Raw genomic sequence first — 19,854 nt, forward strand, 5'->3', positions numbered from 1 at the left:
CAACACAAGAGCAGGCCCAGTGCCGCTGGAAGTGCATAGCTCTGGCGCCCAGAGTCCCCAGGGAGTGGCAAGTCCCACCCCTCCCTGCCTTTTCCAAGCCCGGCAGCAGGGACCCCACACTGGGCCCAACTCAATTAGGTTGAGCGCTGGGGGACACAGCCAAAGGGCCCCTCTGTCTGGGCATCCCCTCCCCATCTTCTCCCCGTGGGGGGTCAGGCCAGGCATGGGATCTAGTGACTGACGACAGTGGAATGGTAAGAAACATCAAACAAAGGAAATGATAAGCCACAGGTGTGTGACTGCAGTCTCACGGACTACAGGCAGAGCATGTGGGCAGAAGCACAAGCAGGGCAGGTTGGGGTGTATCCCCGTAGGAGTCTGGAAGGCTCTCACACAGATGGAGGCACATGCAAACTGGAGTGAAGCCCTCGCCTGCATCTCTGTTCCACTTGTTTCTTACTCTTGGAAACCCATGGAGGCCCCCCAGATGGGAGCCCCACAAGCTCGAACGGCCAGGAGACATGGGTACCTGCCAAGTACGGTGGCTGTGTCTTCTCTGAGAGCTACCCCAACCCCCTCCTCTCTGAGGGCCACGGCAAGGCTCCCAAAGGGCCTTGCGTTGGTGAGCTCACCCCCGTGGGGTGGCCCTGTGACGCAGGCTGGGCCTGAAGATTATTTAATTTTACGGAGGGGAGAAACGAAGGCCTAAGAGGGGAGGTGACCTAAGGTCACACGGCACACCTGTGGCAGCCCACAGACCAGGACTATAGACCTTAGCACGCTTTTACTGAGTTGAGAAGCCAGGGGACAATTTAAGACTTGTCTGCTGAGGACAGACACAGGGACAGACAGGTGGCTCTGCTCAGAAGCCTGGTGTGGGCACAGGTCCTGACACACCATTAATCAATCCCCTTTGGGCAGAAAGGGGTCAGAGAAGGGCAGAGTCCAGCCTTCTTCCCCTGCCTGCCCAGATCACAAAGCGGGACTACACTGGGAGAAGGCCCAGGTCCCGGACACACAGTCCAGGACGCCACCTGCCGGTCCCTGCTGCCCCCACACTATACAAGCAGGACACCGAGCCCAGGGCTCCCAGAGAAGCCACCTGCAGGGAGTGACACACTAACAGTTGGGCGCTTTCCTCCAGACATCCTTGGGACACCAAGAAAGCCCCTTCCCCAGAGGATGTCAAGCCCATGAGTTGAACCAGCACCCTAGAAGCATGGCTTAGAGAGACAGGGAGCTCAGCAGTGACCCTCCTTCAAAACAAAGAGATGGAAATGGGTCTGGGTGAGCCTTGGCAATGAAACCCTCTTTCCTCTGACCCTCCTGCTGAGCAATAGGCTGACCTGACCCTAACCTTGGCCTGTGCTGAGCTCAGCCCCCAGGCTGTGCTCCCATCACAGTCACGGAGAAGACCATCTGCCTGTTGGGGAGCGGCTGCTGGGAGGGAGGCATGGGGGGCCCGGGTGGGGATTTCCTCTGGGGCGGGAGGGACAGGCCAGGGAGCCCTACGTACCTGCAATGCCTCTGTGTCCAGGGACTTCCTCTTTACCTCCAGCTGTGTCAGCTGCAATAACTCAGTTTCTATTAACTTAATCTAAACAGAAGACGAGACAGGGTTTTTTTTTTAATTCACATTAACCAAGGTTCGAATCTGTGCTGCTCTCTGAAGGCCAAGTGGGGTCTAAGAAACCTTTTGAGGGGCTCAGGAATGAAGGGGACTTAGGTGCCTTGGGAAAGCTCTCAGTGGGAGTTTAAAATAATCAGCTATTCCAGGGCCCCGAGCGCTTATGGGACACGGACAGGCCTGTCCTGGTGAACTGTTGTTCAGGAGCTGATCATAGGGCCTGGACCACAGAGGGTGCCAAGAGCTTATGAAATGGAGACGGGCCTTCCTTTAAGGTTCAGGCCAGAGTGCAGACCAGACACAAGTCCTGAGTGCTGTACGCATCTGACTCTCTCGCTTCCTGTAACTGCCATCACAGAGGAGAGCAGAGGGTAACGGAGGGGACTGTGTAATACTGTAATACCATTAATGGTAGTGGCTGATGCTTACAGAGCATTCTGTGTACGAGGCCTGTGCTGTGTACTGTATCTGTGTCATTTCATCAAATCTCCTCTGGGTACTAGGAGGTATTCTGGTCTCCATTTTATAGATGGGGAAGTTGAGGCTCAGTGAGGTTAAGTGACTTGCTCAAGGACACAGAGCAGGTCAGTAAGTGAGCCCTTTCTCGGGGACGTCCCTGCTCAGGGTCTGAAGGGGAACAGGTGGCCTGGTGGGTCAGAATCACCCACAGTGAGGATGTCTGGGGGTCAGACCCCATAGCCAGCGACTCCTCTGCCCTAAGCCTGTGACCCCTATGGTTCTTGCCCCTAAGTTCCTATGGCCCCAACCAACCCCAGGTCAGAGGAATGAGCTTCATGTCCGGCAAGGTGGGGTTGAAATTAAAGAGGGAAATAAAGTGAGAAGTTGGTTTTGGCCAAAAAGGAAAAGAATAAAAAGAAAAAAATACACATGCAAAAATGTACAATTCAAAGTGTGCCAAGTAGGATGTGATGACCACTCCCAAGACCTGAAAGCCGACTCCGTCTCCAGCCTGCGCGCCCATGGTCCACCGCACCCTCCAGAAAGCCCAGAGGGTCCAGCAGAGCCTGCAGGTTGCCGGCAGAGCTGGGACCTCAGCACATCCGCCCTCGGGGACATCGGGACCCCTGTCTGCCCCCGTGGGACACCCCATCCACCCTCCAGCTTCTCCACCTGAGCTGACAGAGGTGGCCGGGGTGAAGCCAACTGCATTTCCCCAGCAAGGGGGTCCTGCCTGGAGTGTGGTGGGTGCAGAGGCCGCCCAGGGGCTCCAGGCCGCAGTCGGGCACTACCCTTCCCGTCTGCCCAGGGCGTCGTGGGAAAGGAACCGGTCACATCTGGGGAAGTCCACTCGCTGAGCCAGCACGGGAAAGAGCCACCTATGCCGTCCAGGAAAGCACGCAGGAAGGGGGCGGCGGGGGCACCGCCCACAGCACCCACCTGCTTCCTGATCTGCCGGTGCATGAGGTCCTTCTTCACCTGCAGAGCCTCAAACGCAGCCTTCTGCATGGCACTCTGCAAGACAGCAGGGGCTGCTCAGCAGGTGCTTGGCGGCCTCGCTTTCCCAGTGGCTCATGCCAAGGGAAGGCTCAAAATCTGCTCAAAAACACTTTAACGTAGGACTACTCTGCCTGCTAGCAAGCACGTGACTTTTCAGCTCACTTGTTCACATTTCAGAGACCATACTTATGAAAGACTTATCAGCGCCAGATGCTACACTCAGTGCTGCTCCTGCATCGTACACGGACTTCCCACAACCAGTGATGTGGGGGCTTTTTACTGCCCCATTTCACTGATGAGGAAGGTGAGGGAGCAGATGCAAGTGTGCAGTCTGGAAGAACTCAAGGCGCCTCAGTGCTGTCTTGTGGGCTCCACCCCCACGGCGTGTTCACCACATCCTGCCCCTGAGGGGTCCTTACGATGGAGCCACACAGCACGGGGAGTGGGTGCCTGCCAGGGAAATGGGGAATACTTCTCTAGATCTCCATGATCAGAAAGCCACCCCCCTCTCCCTTTCTCTGCCCCCCTCTTCCTGAGTCTGTACATTTCTAAATGGACTAAACACCTTGGGTCTTAACAAGCTCTCTAAGGACAGGGCTCCATGTCGATTTCTGATGCTGCTCTGCCCCAGACTCCCTGTGCCCACCCCCCCCCCTTTTTTTTTTAAAGTTTACTTATTTTTGAGAGAGAGAGAGCGCGAGCGAGCGCACGCGTGCACGTGAGCCAGGGAAAGGCAGAGAGAAAGGGAGACACAGAATCGGAAGCAGGCTCCAGGTTCTGGGCTGTCAGCACAGAGCCTGACGCTGGGCTCAAACTCACGAACCGCGAGTTCATGACCTGAACCAAAGTCGGAAGCTTAACCAACCGAGCCTGCCAGTCACCCCTCCCTGTGCCCACCTCGAGCCCCCGCCCTCACGCCCTTGTACCCCTGCCCCCACTCGCGCCCTGGGCCCCCCACCCTCACACCCTAGGCAGGGGCTCACCTCCTGCAGGATCTGGCTGATGGCTTTGTTCTGATCCATCTGCTGCCATGACAGTATCTGCTGGAATCGCTCATCCATTTCGGCCATGCTGCCAGAAAGACAGCAAATTAATTCACTCTCTGAACATTTTCTGCCAAGGACCTTGGAGATCAAGACAAGCCATTTACTCATACAAAAATACTCAAGAAGGACCCACGGGGGGCTACACCCCGGGCTGGGCACAGACACAGAGTTAGTCTGAACCCCGTGGCCCTAGAGGGAAGGCGATGGGAGTCCGTGTGTCTTGGGACTTGGGAGAGACCATCTCTGGGTCCGCTCATCCACCCCTCCATCAGGATCCCCTCTACAATGCCCTTTGAAGTGGTGGCCTGGCCTCTGCCATATCACCACCAGCATAGAGCTCCTGACCGCCTAGTTGAGCCACTCAGGCCATGAGAAAGCTCTCCTGCTGGGTCAAAACAACCATGTCTCACCGTGGGCCCCCAGCATTTCTCGCCCGGGTCATGAATCTCCCCTTAGAACAAGTAGAGTGCTTTGGGCACAAAAATTCAAACCCTGCATCCTCACGTATGTCCATACTTGGGCAGAATGTTGGTTTTGAATTTATTTCAATCCTCCAACAACTCCAGAGGTAGGTACTGTGACTTATCCCTGTTTTTCTGATAAGAAAACGGAGGCTCAGGAGAGAAACTAACTGGCCCAGCACTTCACAGTTACGGACAGAAGAAATGGGGCCTGAATGAGGGTCTGTCCACCACGCTCCTAAGCGCGATGTGCTACCACCAAGAAAGGAGGGAGAGATGCTCCACACCTCACCTCTGTGAGGACACAGGGGAAGGTGGGGCGAGGGGGCGGGGGAACACAAGGCAGTCTGTGCTCCTGGCCCGTCTCCTGAGCCCCAACAGCTTTGCTCCCCTGACTGTGCTGGCACATGTGGCTCCTTCAACAGACAAACCCACAGAGATGTGATGAACTTGGACAGCCGTACCCCAAGCTGCCACCAGTGTGAAAGTGACTCCATTAGCATCCCCTCCAGGACACCCTGCTCCCAACCCACACGGACGCTCGATCACACCCCCACTCTGCCTGGGTTTGAACCCTGGCTCTACCACTTGCTAGATTTCCTTGGGTGCGTCCCACAGTCTCTCTGAGCCTCAGCTGTCGTGACAAAATGGGGCTAGTAACAACATGGTCCCTCGTAGATTTAATAAGCTAACACACACCACGTGGCGGGACGCCTGGCTCACCGAAAAAGTGCGGGAGAAGCAGGGGTGAGCGCTGTCACTTTACCATGGCCTGACACAACCATGGGGTCCAGCTGGAAAAACCACAAAGACCAGTCACCGCCTGCCCCTGACAGCATGGCTGAGGCGGGAACTTCAGAGCCCAGCTCTCACCCCATGATCCTGGGTCCTGAGTCAGCACCCCAACTCAGGAAGCCTCTCCTTACCTTACCTGGAACAGGCCTGCTGGACCAAATTCTGCCTCTGGGACTCGTAGGCCACCTGGATGAGCCGGTTTGTACAGCTCTCAGTCAGCATCTGCTGCATGGCGGCTGAGGAAACACGGGGGGGGGGGGGGGGGGGTGGGCTGAGAAAAGGGCACCGCTCCCGGGGGGCCTTGGAGGGTTTGCTCATCACCCACCTCATACTTATCCTTAAAAAAACCCCACTTTTTTTAAACGATGCAAGTGACTTACGCTTGAAAGGCTAATTGTAAAACACTGAACAGCACACACACAAGATCTTCTATCATCTATCACCCAAAGATATTAATTTTGATACATATCCTTCCAATTTTTAATACATATTTATGGATTTTTTAAAAATTAAGATGAAAGAATTGAAAGCAGAGAACTGAACACTCATACACTCATGTTCGTAGCACTGTTATTCACAATGGCCAAAAGGTGGAAGAAAGCCAAGTGTCCACTGATAAACAAAATGTGGTATATATACCCAGTGGGATATTTTTTAACTTTGAGAGAGCACGCATGCGGGGGGAGGGGCGGGGGCGGGGCGAGGGAGTCCGGCCCAAGCAGGCTATGTGCTGTCCGCATAGAGCCCAACATGGGGTCCGAACCCATGAAACAGGAGATCATGACCTGAGCCGAAATTAAGAGTCAGATGCTCAGGGGCTCCTGGGTGGCTCAGATGGTTAAGAGTCTAACTTTGGTTCAGGTCATGATCTCACGGTTGAGCCCTGTGTCAGGCTCTCTGCTGTCAGTCCAGAGTTCACTTCAGATCCTCTGTTTCCCTCTTTCTCTGTCCCTCCCCCACCTCTCTCTCCCTTACTTGTGCTGTCTCTCAAAAACAAACACTTAAAGTCAGATGTTCAACTGACTGAGCCACCCAGGTGCCCCTCCACAATGGAATATTATTCACAGCCTTAAAAAGGAGGGAAATTGGTACCTGCTACAACATGGATGAACCTCGAGGATGTTATGCTGAGTGAAAGAAGGCAGTCACAAAACGACAGATGCTGGAGGACTCCACTTATGTGGGGGTATCTAGAGTCATCAAATTCAGACAAAGTGGAATGGGGTGCTGTACAGGAGCTGGGGGAGGGGGATGGAGAGGAGCGTTTAACTGGGACAGAATTCCAGTTTGGGAAGGTTCTGGAGATGGCTGCGTAACAACATGAATGTACTTCGTGCCACAGAATTGGACAATTAAAAGTGGTTAAAACGGCAGACATTATGTTACATATTTTACCACAATAAAAAATTTTCAAATGTCACAACCCTAAACACAACCACTTCTCATGGTCTGTCACCACCTCCCCATGTCCACGAGGCAGCGTGAGGTTTCGGCTGCAGGGGACGGCGGTGCCCGGGTCACAAAAGTTTAGTTAGGTGATCTTCTATCTGGGGGCATTTGGACTCTTTTTGCAATTATTAAATGATAAACGTCCTTGCTCAAACATCCTTGTGCAATCTGATTTGATTATTTCCTAAGAATAATTTTTAAGAGTACAGTTTTAAGGCCGTGAATAAATAGGAATGTCCCTTTCTGCCTTCCAGAAACATGCTGCTGATTCACATCCCCTTTGGCTGTGCACAGGGCAGCCTGATACTACATATGTCCTCAACTACTCTGGTTATTACCTTTTCTTGCCTTTTTGTTATTTTTACCGAAATTCTTTCATTATAAAAACACATGCTCATTTTCAGGGCGCCTGGGTAGCTCAGTGGTTAAGCGTCCAACTCTTGATTTCAGCTCAAGTCATGATGTCAGTTTGTGGGACAGAGCCCTGTGTTGGGCTCTGCACTGACAGTGTGGACGGAGCCTGCTTGGGATTCTCTCTCCCCCCCCCCCCCCGTCCCTCCCCTGTGTGCATGCTCTCTAAATAAATAACAACTTAAAAAAACTACATGCTTAGGGTGCCTGGGTGGCTCAGTCGGTTGAGCATCTGACTTTGGTTCAAGTCACGATCTCAGGGTTCGTGAGTTTGAGCCCCATTGGGCTCTGTGCTGACAGCTCGGAGCCTGGAGCCTGCTTCCGATCCTGGGTGTGTCTCTCTCTCTGCCCTGCCCCCCCATGTTCTCTTTCTTAAAAATAAACACTTAACAACAAAATGCTCATTTATAAGAAGCTAAGCAACAGGGAAGGAAGTTTGAAAGGTGAAAACACAAGTTCCCAACACCGATACTATTCCCAATCTATTTACTGACAAATATCTTCTGGAGATGCAAACACAAGTTTTCTTTTTTCTAAGTGGTGGATAATTTACAACAGGGACGTTAAGGACACCCCAGCAGGAGGTAGTGAGGGGAGGTGGTGTGTGGACAGCGCCCGGTGTGGGGCCTGTGTGCAGCATTCCGCTCTAGTATCCAGGCTTGGGAGGATGGTGCTGTCCAAAGAGAGTCATTTTAAAAAAGGAGGAACTGACTCCTGGCCTTCCTTGGCACGTGGCTTGATCCTCTGAGCTCTCAGGATCAGACCGGAAGGCCCCCCTCATTAAGTATGGACAGTGTGGTGCCCCAGGACCACCTCCTGGGAATGGCAGGACGGGCAGCTCCCAGGAGCCCAAGTGGGGCCGACCACAGCTCTTGACAACAGAAACCCTACAGCCTCAGTGGGATGTTCACTTAGTGACAGGTATTGGCTCATCTGACCTTCAGAAGGACACTAGGGGGCGGTAACAGTCATCCTCCCCAGTTAAAGGGAAGAACACAGAGGCTCAGAACAGTTAGGGACCAGTAGTGCCCCTGAGGTCACAGGCTTGTTCCTGCGTCGGCCTGACACCAGGGCCCATGCTCCATGTCTGGACTTTGCAGCCTCCCTCAAGGACACACGCTCAGCGCCTGCCATACGTACAGAGAGAAGGCAGTCCACCCTCTGCCCCCAGTCAGAGAAGCCCTGCTCCCAGGACCCCGTACCTCCCACCCGAGACTCACAGGCAATCTCACGCCTCCGCAGATTCTCGGTCTCCTCCTGAGTGATGGACATCAACTGTTCCATCCTTATCCTAGAAACAAACAAACTCCATCCATTTTTGTTCAGCAGATGTAACGTTTTCAACGGGGAATCCCAGCAGATGAACGCCACCTTCTCCGGGAAGTCCTCTTCGATGTGCCAGCCTAGGCATGCTCCTGCTGGCATCTCGCACTTCCAGGGGAACCCAGTTACCTCCAGCCTTGTACACAGAGTATCTTGCATAAAAAGCTCAACATTCCCTTAGAAAAGTGGGCAAAGGACACAGACGGCCACTTCACAGATGCTTAAATGCAGGGGACCAATAAACATATGGAAAGAGATACCTGATAACTAAAGATCTTTTCACCTACCAGATTGGGAGATTAGGAAAACTGAGGACCACCCACCAGCAGCAGCAGCAGCGAAGGTGGTAAAAAGGGCACGTTCATGTCCTGCTGAGAGGAGTATAAACTGGCAAAATATCTTCTGGAAGGTAATCTGGCAAGACCTACCAAGAAGTCCTTTGAATATTTCCTACAAAAATATTCACATAAATGCACAGGGGGATTTTTAGGAGATGCTCACTCTAAGACTGCTTATAATTATGAAAAACTGGAAACTTAAATGTCCACAGAGGACTAATTAAATTAGGATTTAATCATATTGCAGAATATTCTACAGCTATTACAAATAAGGCTTTTGGCATTGAAATCCATCCATGATCTAGTAAACGGAAATGAAAAAGTATGGACGTACATGCACGTTGCATGTGTGTACATCGTTCCCCTAGAGTAAACTAGGAATGGTGGCCTGGAGGGAACATCTTCTAAAGTCTCTGTTGGGTCGCATTTTGTTGGAAGAAGCATGTAATCACCTTGGCCTCTTGCCCAGGACCACAGGCTGCTCAAGGGAAGGCCACATCTGGTGCTGCTGGACCCGCAGCAGAGCCCACGGGGCCCAACGCAGAGAGGGCACTTGGTAAGCATGAGCCAAATAAACCAGTCGGCCACAACCCAGCTTGGCCTTGACCACCCGGGTCAAGCTGCAGTGGGCAGGTGAAGGGGCTACCCTGCAACCCCACAGGAACTCCCTGTGGGAATTCTTCCCAAGCAGCCGGGGGCCTAAAAGGCAGACACAAGGACTGCAGCTAAGTCCATGTTGCTATTTTGGGATTCCAGGGAACCAGGGGGGATTCCAGTTAATCCTGGCGGGGAGGGGGACAAGAAGACAAGACAGAGGGTATGGGGAAAGAAGAATGGGGGGCTTGTTCCTCTCAGCTACCATCTTTCCTAATTACTGAAGCTGTGCACCTCAACGAACGGGGAAAACACGAAGGAAAAAACCCAAAGATCACCACCTCTAATTTCTGGTAAACCACTCAGGGTGGGTCCTTTTGCTTTCTGAGCACAGATACGTGCCACGTCATGAAGAAATTGTACACTGTTCTGCCTTAGTTAACTATAGCTCCCGGTTTTCTACTCCATAATGGATTGTGTTTCCCTTAAGAAATGGATTTTTCTCTAATTTAAAATTTTTTAATGTTTATTTTTGAGAGAGAGCGTGAGCAAGGGAGGGGCAGAGAGAGGAGACACAGAATCCGAAGCCGGCTCCAGGCTCTTAGCTGTCAGCACAGAGCCCAACTCGGGCTCAGTCTCACAAACCATGAGATCACGACCAGAGCTGAAGTCGGACGCTCAACCAACTGAGCCACCCAGGTGCCCCTCTAATTTTTTTTACACTAGCAATATAGTTGGACATTGCACATATTTTTATTTGTGTCTCAATTTTTCTCAGGAATGTACATGTGTGTTCAACTTGCAGGCAGTGATTTATTTTTAACCCAATATTCCCTAAGGAGGTGAATCTCCTTACAGCTTTAGGAAAACTTTCTGGCATAATCCTTGAGAATCACAAGACGTTATCTCCCCAGACCACTGCCTCCACCACAAGGCAACGCCAAGAAAGGGCTAGAGTGAAACACTAACCTTTCATTTTCCAGCGACTTCAAGATCTCAGAACTTTTCTTCTGCCTGCGGAGACAACCATAAAGGGTCCCTGCAGTAGTCACCTGCAGGCCCGTTTGCAACAGAACCGTTCTCCCCTTCGCTGCACTGGCTGTGCAGAGCGGGCTTAGTAACTGGCCCAGGCCCCTCAGCCCCGGAACTTGGGGCTCTGTGCCCTTGGGCCGGTTCCTCAGCCCCGCCAAGCCCCAGTTCCTCATCTGTAAAAGGGGATCATAATAAGAAGGCTTCATGGAGTATTCGTAAAGAGTGACTAAGAGAACATATGCAAAGTGCTTGGCACGTGAACAGCATCCAACAAATGGTAGCTTTCCGGGACACCCCGGAAAGGACAGCATACTGTGGGGCACGCGGCAGGCTTGCTCGGGCCCCACGTGACTGCTGTGTGATGGCCCCGTAAGGAAAAAGCAAACGGAAGCCTGGGAGCAACAGGGGATGTGGCACACCTGTTTCAGGAGGCTTTCCACAAGGGACCCCAACTGGACTCTCTCAGGCTTCTTGACAGCTCTATCTGGCTCCCTCTCCCCCAAGCCCCACCAAGACCTGCTCCCAGCAGCCCCTACCTTGGAGAGCATTTGTTAAGGCAAATCTCACTGTGGGTAGAATGGCTGACCTCAAGGCAACGTGTTACTTGGAACCCGAAATATTGGAGCAGGATGTGACCTCAACTCTATTAAACCCACTCATTTTATAGATGGGAAACCTGGGGGGGCGTGGGTCCCACGACAAAACACAGGTCATGCCCAGATTAGATGCTTTTCTCTTTGGGTTGGTGCAAATTGTAGCACCAAGATTGGACCCGAACAACGAAAACCTTGGGGCAGGAGTGAAGGCTATAGGAGAGAAATGGACCCCTACCCTGGGCTCTTCAAAGGGTACCACATGGGGGGAAGGTCTCTGGGTTTGTGGACTGGGGGCCTGACCTCTGATTGTCCTGCAGGAGTTTCTGGATCCGGTTGGCGATGTTCTGCTCCGTTTGCTTCAGCTGCTCCTGCAGCCGCTGACGCTCTGCATCCAGGTAGCGCTGATGCTCACTTAGGCCCTGCTCCAGCCGGGACTGCTCCTGCAGCAGGACAGGTGGCCGTCCTGAGCTAACACCAAGGATCCCTGCACAGGTTTCTCATCCCTGCCCTGCCCTGCCCGGCCTTCCTGTTTGATCTTGGACGAGGTCTTCCCCTTGCTAGGCCTCGGGGTGTCTGTACACACAAGGAAGCTGGGTTAGGTGAACCGTAAGGGCCCCCGGGTCCGGGAAGATCCAGCGAGGGAGCTTACTGCCACCGCCTCCCCACAGCAGAGGGCCCCCCCTGGTAGGGAGTGCACAGGCAAGCCTGACCCCACGTGGCCGTCCACGGACCTCCTTGACCGTCTGAAGGATCTCGTCCTTCTGATTGCTGCTCTGCTGAAGGAGCTGGGCATGTTCTCGCTGCCCGAGTTCAAGGCGCCGTTCAAACTCGAGTTTCTCCAGCATCTTCTGTTCCTGCAAGAATGTAGATCCCGGTGATGGTTGGCTAGGCTCCGTGGACATTTGCACATGGGAGCAGAGGGAATCTACCCTTCACCTCTGAATTGTGCAGGCTGTTAAGTCTTAAAGCTGAGTAATAATAACTCCCCTTCCTTGCCCCCCCCCCCCACCTGCCTGCCCAGGGCCCAACTGTAATAAAACAGGCTGGTCCCTGGCAGAGACTAGTGGTTTAGAGTCGGGGGTCTCTGAGCCTCAAGCTTCTCATCTGTGAAGGCGAGATACCTGGTCACCCACTGAGGCTGCATAAGCATGTGGTGAGGCCATGTGTGTAAGAGGAAAACTTTAGTTTACCCTCTAATTTAGAGGCAGGAAGAACTTGCTCCCTCCAATCTTTTCTAATAGTTGAGATCTTTGATAAAAACAAAAGTGACCGAGGAGAAAAGGAAAATTTTCTTACCTTCCTCTTCTCATAGTCTGAGAACCTATTCTGGGGAGAAAAAAAAGACAGTGGTGAAGAGGAGGTAGACAGCAGTGGGGTTCCCCAGCATGTGGCCAGAATTGCCGGGCAGCGAGACCCCATTCAGACTCTTGGGAGCCCCCCGAGGCACTGCATCAGAATGGTGGGGCGGGTGGGGATGAGAGGGTAGAGTAGTCTGATAAAGGGTCCCAGATGGTTCTAGTGGACACCAGGGCTGAGAACCACCCGGTTCGGCACATCGTGGGAAGCTCTTCAGGACAGTTCTGGGGGTACAGGACTGAGAAGGGAGACCAAGAAGTGAGATACGTGGCTCCCTGTCCATACAGCATGCCCGCAGTGCCCCAAAGCTCTAGCCCACCAAAATACTTGGAAATGCACAAAGGTACATGTGCTAGTTCCTGTAGAACTTTTTGTTAAGATGTTAGAAAAACAATTGTAATGTTTATTTTTGAGAGAGAGACAGAGAGAGAGAAAGAAGAGTGCTTGAGCAGGCGCGGGAGGGGCAGAGAGAGAGGAGTACAGAGGATCCAAAGCAGGCTCCATGTTCATAGCAGCAAGCCTGATGTGGGTTTCAAACACACGAACCATCATGACCTGGGCTGAAGCCGGACACTTAACCAACTGAGCCACCCAGGCACCCCCTTGTGGAACTGTTCTAAAGAGCGAAACATTGGCAATAACTCAGATGCCCAACAGGTGGTTACTTCAGTAAGTCATGGTACATCCGTGCAATGGACCACACAACTGTCAAATAAGGGGGCGAACGTGGGGAGCTACCCAGAAAGAGGTCTGCCATGTTTCACTGTGTGCAGCAGGATTCTGTTCAGGTCAGAGCGGCAACAAAATTCAACTCTGAGTTTTGAGATGGAAGGCAGTTTGTGATGATGACCTTAGGAGAAGGGGTGACATTCATGTGGTTTATGTATATCTATATTGTTCAGACTTGTAACAAGGAGCGTGAACTATTCTTGTACTGAAACCACACACACACACACACACAGATTTTTTAAGTGGCCTTGTACTTAGTTATCCAGCTTGGAGGCCAGGATCAGTCTCTATCAGAGCCATAAAAGTAACACACTATAAGGAAATCAGATTTGTCCCATGCTGAGGTAGGAATAAAAATTTTTAAATTAATTTTTAATTATACAGATAGTATCTGGGCATCTGGGTGGCTCAGTCAGTTAAGCATCTGACTTTGGCTTTGGTTAAGCCACAAGGTCATGATCTTGTGGCTCAGGAGTTCGAGCCCTGCATCCAAATCTCTCTCTCAAAAATAAATACACACAGGGCAGGCACCTGGGTGGCTCAGTCAGTTAAGTGTTCCAACTTCAGCTTAGGTATAATATCATGGTTTAGGAGTTTGAGCCCTGCATCGGGTTCTCTGCTGGCACCATTAGAGCCTGCTTTGTATCCTCAGTCTCCCTGTCTCTCTGCCCCTCCCCTGCTCACTGGTGGGTGGGCATAAAAGTGCTTGCTCTCAAAAATAAACATTAAAAACTTTATAAAATATTATACAGCTATTATCGGAATATATTTTCCTTATAAAAAACTAAAACACAGCATTTAAGCATTCCCTGACCATTCCCCAGCCTGATCCTGGTTCCCTCCTGCCCCCTGCCATGTAACTACCATTATCAGACCCAAGTCCACGAATCTACTTACACAGAATTTGTGCCTTTGGAAAATATAGAAGACTTGTCTGTGTGCTCATATATAAATACGTGTTTTGATGAAGGCATAACTCACATACTATAAAGGTCATTCTTTTTAGTATGTAGTTTTAGGCATCTTGAGCAATGCAGTCATGTAACCATCACTGTAGTCAAGATCTAGAACAATCCCATCACTCCCCAAAATTCCCTCATGTCCTTCTGTCATAAAATTGCACCCCGCCTTTAATGGCTATTACTGATCTGTATTTGAACCTCCTAAGCATGAAAGGGGAAGTCTATATCCATCATGTTCTGCAACTTGTCCTTTTCACTTACCCACGTGTCCTATGATCTGAGCCTGCACAGATTTAGCTCATGGTATGGATGGGACACAGGTGGCTCAGCCTTTACCCACCGATAGACATTTAGGGGGCTTCCAATATTTTACTACTGCAAATAAGGCTGCAATGAACATTCTTGTAAATGTCTCTTTACACAAGAGTCTCTCTGGGGATACATACTGAGGAGTGGGACTGCCGGATCACGAGCTATTTGATCTATATTATCAGGTTATCTTCTACAGTGGGAATATCAGTTTCCATTCCCAAGAGCAATTTATGAGGCCATGGTTTCCCCACACTGTGGCCAGGAAATTATCAAAGTGACATCTGTGCCAATCTGAGGGTGAAATGGTATTTTGTTTTAATTTACTGGTCTCTGATTACTAGGGAAGTCAGGCATTTTTTTGTATTTACTGATCTACACAGTCTTCTTTTTAAGTAAGCTCTGTGCCCAACTCTGGGGGGCTTGAACTCATGACCTTGAGATCAAGGGTCACATGCTCTGCTGACTGAGCCAGCTGGGTGCCCCTCATCTGTACTGTTTTATTCTGTATAGTACCTGTTGATATATCTCTGGCCCACTTTTCTTCTCTTGGGATGGTTTTCTGCTTCACTTTACTGCTTTGGAAGAGTTCTTTAATATATTCAGTCTGTTAATCCTGCATCAAAAATGTTCGCTGCAAACATTTTGAGAGGAGAAAGTGACAATTTCCCTAGGTAGAAATCTCCCCCTCTCTAATTCTCATTGAGCTGCCAGCAGACAGGCAAAAGCACGAGGCATTCACGGTGGGCTCTGTACGACAGGGAAGGGTGTCACCAGGGAACCGGAGATTAATAACAAGTCCCTGGAAGATAAGAAGCCAAACCTGAGGCAGTTGGTTCCTCCTCTGCCTGCCATCAGACGCCCCGGGCTCTGAGCCCTCTGTGGGAACACAGATGGGGCCAGAGGTGGTCTCTGTCTGGTTCCAGTGTCAGGTGATGCCTGGCTGAAGTGGTAAACCCTGGCCAAGCTTCCTCCTCCACGCCGGTCCCAACATAGGTCACCCCCAGGGACCAGGGAGGGCCAGCCTGTTGCCGTGCTGACACACGTGCTTCTCCTCAGACGGAGAACAGGAGAGCAGGACAGGCTTCCCATACAGCAAGGGGCACTGAGGCAGGAAGCGCTCACCGAGAGACAACAATGAACAATCCAGACACAACCCCCCACTCTCACAAAGCTTCATCCAGCAGGGGAGACAGCCGTTAAACCATCTCCCACATGAGTCTTCACTTAGAGCTGTAGAGGTGCTCCCAAGCAGACGTGTGGGCACCGAGACCACATGGCAGGAGACCTGACCTGGGCTGGTGTGGGGGGCGGGGGAGACTTCTCAGAGGATGTGGGGTCTAGACAGAACTGAAGGATGAGATGGAGTTAGCGAGAGGTGAGTGGAGAGAATTCCAGACAGGGTGAACTGCAAGTTCAGAGGTCCCGGGGAGTTCGGGAAACAGAGAGGAACCTGTTTGGGGCGGTGGTGCGTGAGGCGGCGTAGAAGGCCTCCTGAAAGCATCTAAGCACGTTGGTCTGAGTGGAGGTGAATCCTAGTTCGATGGAGAAATCCAGGGCCTACAGCCCCGAACAGCCCCCCAGTGCCCAGGGCCTCCCCTCCACAGCACACGTCAGCAGGCAAGCACACCTTACCTGCCATTCTGCCTCCTCCCTGGAGAATCTGTCTGTGGGGCCGTCGGGGCTGTCCCAGGAAGCGTCAGCCCCATCTTGCTCCAGGACTGGCAGCAAGTACTGAGAAGGAGGGTAGTATTCCAGCCCTGACTCTGCAAGAGACAGCACAAGCTGACCGGGAGGGAGGGGACAGAGTCGTCCCCTCCATCAGTCCCCACCTTCCTCCCCAGCATCCTGTCCCGCCTGCCTGGTCCACGGCTCCCCTGCCCCGGACTGGGCTGGGCCCTCCATCTTGCTCGCCCTTCCTAACGTCAAGCACTCGGTAAGCGGCAGCTGAGTGAATAAATAGGCTCGCCAGCTGCCTCTTTACCATCCACGTGAGAATGGGGCGATGAGAAAGCATGAGATTAGTGGAGAAGGCTGTGTGTGAGACCCCGGGAAGACGCTTGCCTTCTGTGACCCTGCGTATTTTTCTCCTGTGTAATTTGACAGGGCTCATACCCGTTACCCATTTTTGGGTGGATTGTTTGCCTTATTCTTACCGATTTATGCTCTCTACATATTGTAGCTAATAACCTTGGGCCTATAATATATATTGCAGCAATCTTCTTCCGGATGGTAACCTGTCTTTTTAATGACAGGATCCTTTGGGGGTAAAGAACTTTTAGATTTTAATATGGTCAAGATTGTCTGTTTCAAATATAAATGGGAAAAGAAACACTAAAAATGGCTAGTAAATACATGAAACAATATTCAAATAACCAAGAACGTGACTTTCTTGTTTATCTGTCAGAATAAACAAACTGACAAAGCTGGTGGAAATGACACCGAGGGTCACTTGTGGGAAGGAAAAAGGGTCTTCTCACGGGAATGTAAGCTGGCGGAGCACACAGCGCTTGCCACTCTGCCTGCCCTGGAGGAGTACTCCCACGGTGCCACAGAGGGGTGGGTTAAAATGTTTGTGACACTGGTCACAAACCACCTCATGCTCACCAGCAGGGAAAGGCTACCTAAGCTGTGGGGCTCCACCACGTGAAATACTATACATTCTTTAAAACAAGCCAGATCCGGGGCACCTGGGTGACTCAGTCGGTTAAGCGTCAGATTTCGCCTCAGGTCATGAACTCACGGTTCGTGAGTTCGAGTCCCGATGTCAGGCTCACTGCTATTGGTACAGAACCTGCTTGGGATTCCCCCTGCTTGTGCTCTTTCGCTCTTAAAAATCAAATAAACGTTTACAAAAAAGGTGGGGGGCACCTGGGTGGCTCAGTCGTTTAGGTACCTGACTTCAGCTCAGGTCATGATCTCATGGTTTGTGAGTTTGAGCCCTGTGTTGGGCTTTCTGCTGTCAGTGCAAAGCCCGCTTCGGGTCTTCTGTCCCCCTGTCTCTGCCCCTCCCGTGCGCGCGCACTCTCTCTCTCTCAAAAATAAACATTAAAAAAAAAAAAAAAGGCAGATCCATCCATTATGAGGCAGGAAAAGGTCCAAGACCGATTCTTGAGTGAAAAGAGCAGAATCACAACAGCATGATACCTTTTGTGGGGTTTTAAAAAATATTTTTAAAAGAGCAAACCCCAAAACTTTACATAATAATGTATACGTACTACACTGTTTAAATAAACAGATCATTTCTTAAGCTGTGTGGTGGGTACACATATGTTCACTGCTTTATTCTTTGCCTTTTGTACACCTACAAATGGCGTAATTTAAAAATCTTTTTAAGGAAAATAAAGGGTTTGGGTCGGGAGATGGGTGAAACAGGTGGAGGGGATTAAGAGCACCCTTATCAGGATGAGCACTGAGTCCCGTAGAGAATTAGGCCAGCAGATCGTACACCTGAAGCTAACGTAAGGCTGTGTTAATTATACTTGAAGGAAGAAAGAAAGAAAAGAACATGGTGTAGCTCAGCCACTGGCCAGGGTGCACATGAGAATCACCTGTTGCTCAAACACTAATCTGGTAGATGTGGGGCCTAAGTAGCTGTTGTGTGGTGTGAAACTTTTTTTTTTTTAACTGAAATATCACATACACGCAGAAAAGAGCACAAAGTCTTACGCACAGCCTAATGAATGTTTATAAGTGGCTTCCCAACTTTATGGCTTGCCCTTTCTTCCCATAAGTGGTGCCTTTTTGATGTTACTGAAATCTAATTTATCAGCCTTCTGTGGTCGATGCTGCCTGTCTCCTATTGAAGGAAGAAATTAAGGTTCTTTTTTCCCACATGGATATCCAATTGATCCAGAGTCATTGACTGAAAAAAACCTTTGCTTTCTCTTCTGGTGGCTTTGCAATGGCACCTTCGTCACCCACAGCTGACCGCATGTATGTGTCTTAGCCATGTTCTAGAAGTTCCCCAGGTGACAGGAGCCCCTAATTAAGAATATCAACCGGGCAGGAGGTGGCTGGATATACCGCTCCCACCCTCGGGGCACCTGGATCAGCGGTGGCCCTGGGTTTTCACTGCACTGCCACTCCTCCAAGTCCAGTCCGCTGTGGCCTTTGTCCTGGTTGACCCCATGACCTCCAACTTGTCCCTGGCTTCCACGCTTGCTTTCTCCACTCTCTTCTCCTCCCTGCAGCTGGAGTGAACTTTGTAAAAAGCAAACTGATCAAAGCCCTCTCCTACATGATACGAGGCCCAGATGGCCTCTCCGGCTTTACCCCATTTTTCTTTGTGTCGGCACCCAGCCACTCGGCTTCCCCTGCGGCATGCTTCCCACTGCCCCCATGCCTCTAGGCCCTTCGAGGGGCCTCTCCTCCTGCCAGCAGCAGCCTTCTCTCCTTCCTAAGTGTTAATCACCCTCAGGTTTCAGCTGAGCCACTTTCTAGGACCTTCCCTGAGGACGTAGCCTAACTGGTAATTACACTTCCTAGTGTGACCATCTGTTCTGCCTGTTTCTCCTGCCAGATCTGAAGAGCTCCAAGCAGGCAGAGACGGTGGCCTCCTGGGTCTCTGCTATTCCCCTGAGCCCGGGCTGGCACAGGGCAGTTTCTGGGACCATGCTTACTCACTGAGTGAAGGAGGCAGGCTGCCTGCCTGGTTTTACCTTTGCAGAGGAACTGCTGAATGGCCTGGGTCCCAGCACTGCACACCTCCTGTGGGGGGTAAACCATGGACGAGGCGTCGAGGCTCAGAGTCTGCAGACACAAGGGGAACCTCTTTATACGTGTTGTCCACTTCGCTGGTCAACACAACCGCAAAGCACCTGATATAGTTATGAATGTGTGTGTTTACTGTCTCCTCTGCCCACGGCAGGGGCGGCTCACCTGTCTTGTTCCTGCTGTGCCCCCAGCATCTAAAACAGAGCCTGGTGTGCAGTCAGCACGTGATTAATGTTTTTGTATAAAAATATAAGTGGACAAAAAAGAAACTGTAATTGTATAAAATACACAGAAAATAAGATTCCATATTTGTTAAAAAAAAAACATTCTCTCGCGTTAGTGTATTTACAAAAACAATTTGGAGGAATATATATCACACTCAAAACCATGAGGTTTTCCATTTTGTTTGTTTGCTTACCCAAGCCCTCCTCCTGCTACCCTCTCACTTCTTCGCGGAGGCCTCCTGGATCTCGCAGAGGCCTCCTGGATCCCAACTGTGGGCCAAGCGTGGAGTGCCCAGTGCATGCATGAGTTACCTAAGGCCCGGGTCAGGAGCCTGTACCTTCCGTGCCTGGGACAGACAGGCCTGCCAGGCCAGACAGGACAGGCCAGACAGGACATTGCTGAGTGGGAAAAGCAGCTCGGTTGCCCC

At 51.2% G+C, this 19,854-nt stretch overlaps 1 protein-coding gene across 3 annotated transcripts in view; it reads right to left on the reverse strand.

Moving 5' to 3' along the window:
• Window positions 1–19,854, reverse strand: part of LRSAM1 (leucine rich repeat and sterile alpha motif containing 1) — a 39,855-nt gene that overhangs the window by 8,407 nt on the left and 11,594 nt on the right. Inside the window, exons 1-11 of one of the 3 annotated variants that reach the window (XM_053204586.1) lie at window positions 19,148–19,238; window positions 16,122–16,252; window positions 12,427–12,451; window positions 11,862–11,984; window positions 11,431–11,570; window positions 10,472–10,516; window positions 8,468–8,538; window positions 5,524–5,623; window positions 4,069–4,156; window positions 3,026–3,100; window positions 1,517–1,597 (exon numbers count right to left, since the gene is read on the reverse strand). In XM_053204586.1, coding sequence (XP_053060561.1) covers window positions 1,517–1,597; window positions 3,026–3,100; window positions 4,069–4,156; window positions 5,524–5,623; window positions 8,468–8,538; window positions 10,472–10,516; window positions 11,431–11,570; window positions 11,862–11,984; window positions 12,427–12,451; window positions 16,122–16,195 — 822 coding nt within the window. In that variant the 5' untranslated portion in view covers window positions 16,196–16,252; window positions 19,148–19,238. Of the gene's footprint in view, window positions 1–1,516; window positions 1,598–3,025; window positions 3,101–4,068; window positions 4,157–5,523; window positions 5,624–8,467; window positions 8,539–10,471; window positions 10,517–11,430; window positions 11,571–11,861; window positions 11,985–12,426; window positions 12,457–16,121; window positions 16,253–19,147; window positions 19,239–19,854 lie in introns of those variants that run through there. The other 2 variants (XM_027035173.2, XM_027035174.2) reach the window with 2 other exon arrangements.

Source organism: Acinonyx jubatus, chromosome D4 (genome assembly GCF_027475565.1).
Source record: "Acinonyx jubatus isolate Ajub_Pintada_27869175 chromosome D4, VMU_Ajub_asm_v1.0, whole genome shotgun sequence".
NCBI lineage: Eukaryota > Metazoa > Chordata > Mammalia > Carnivora > Felidae > Acinonyx > Acinonyx jubatus.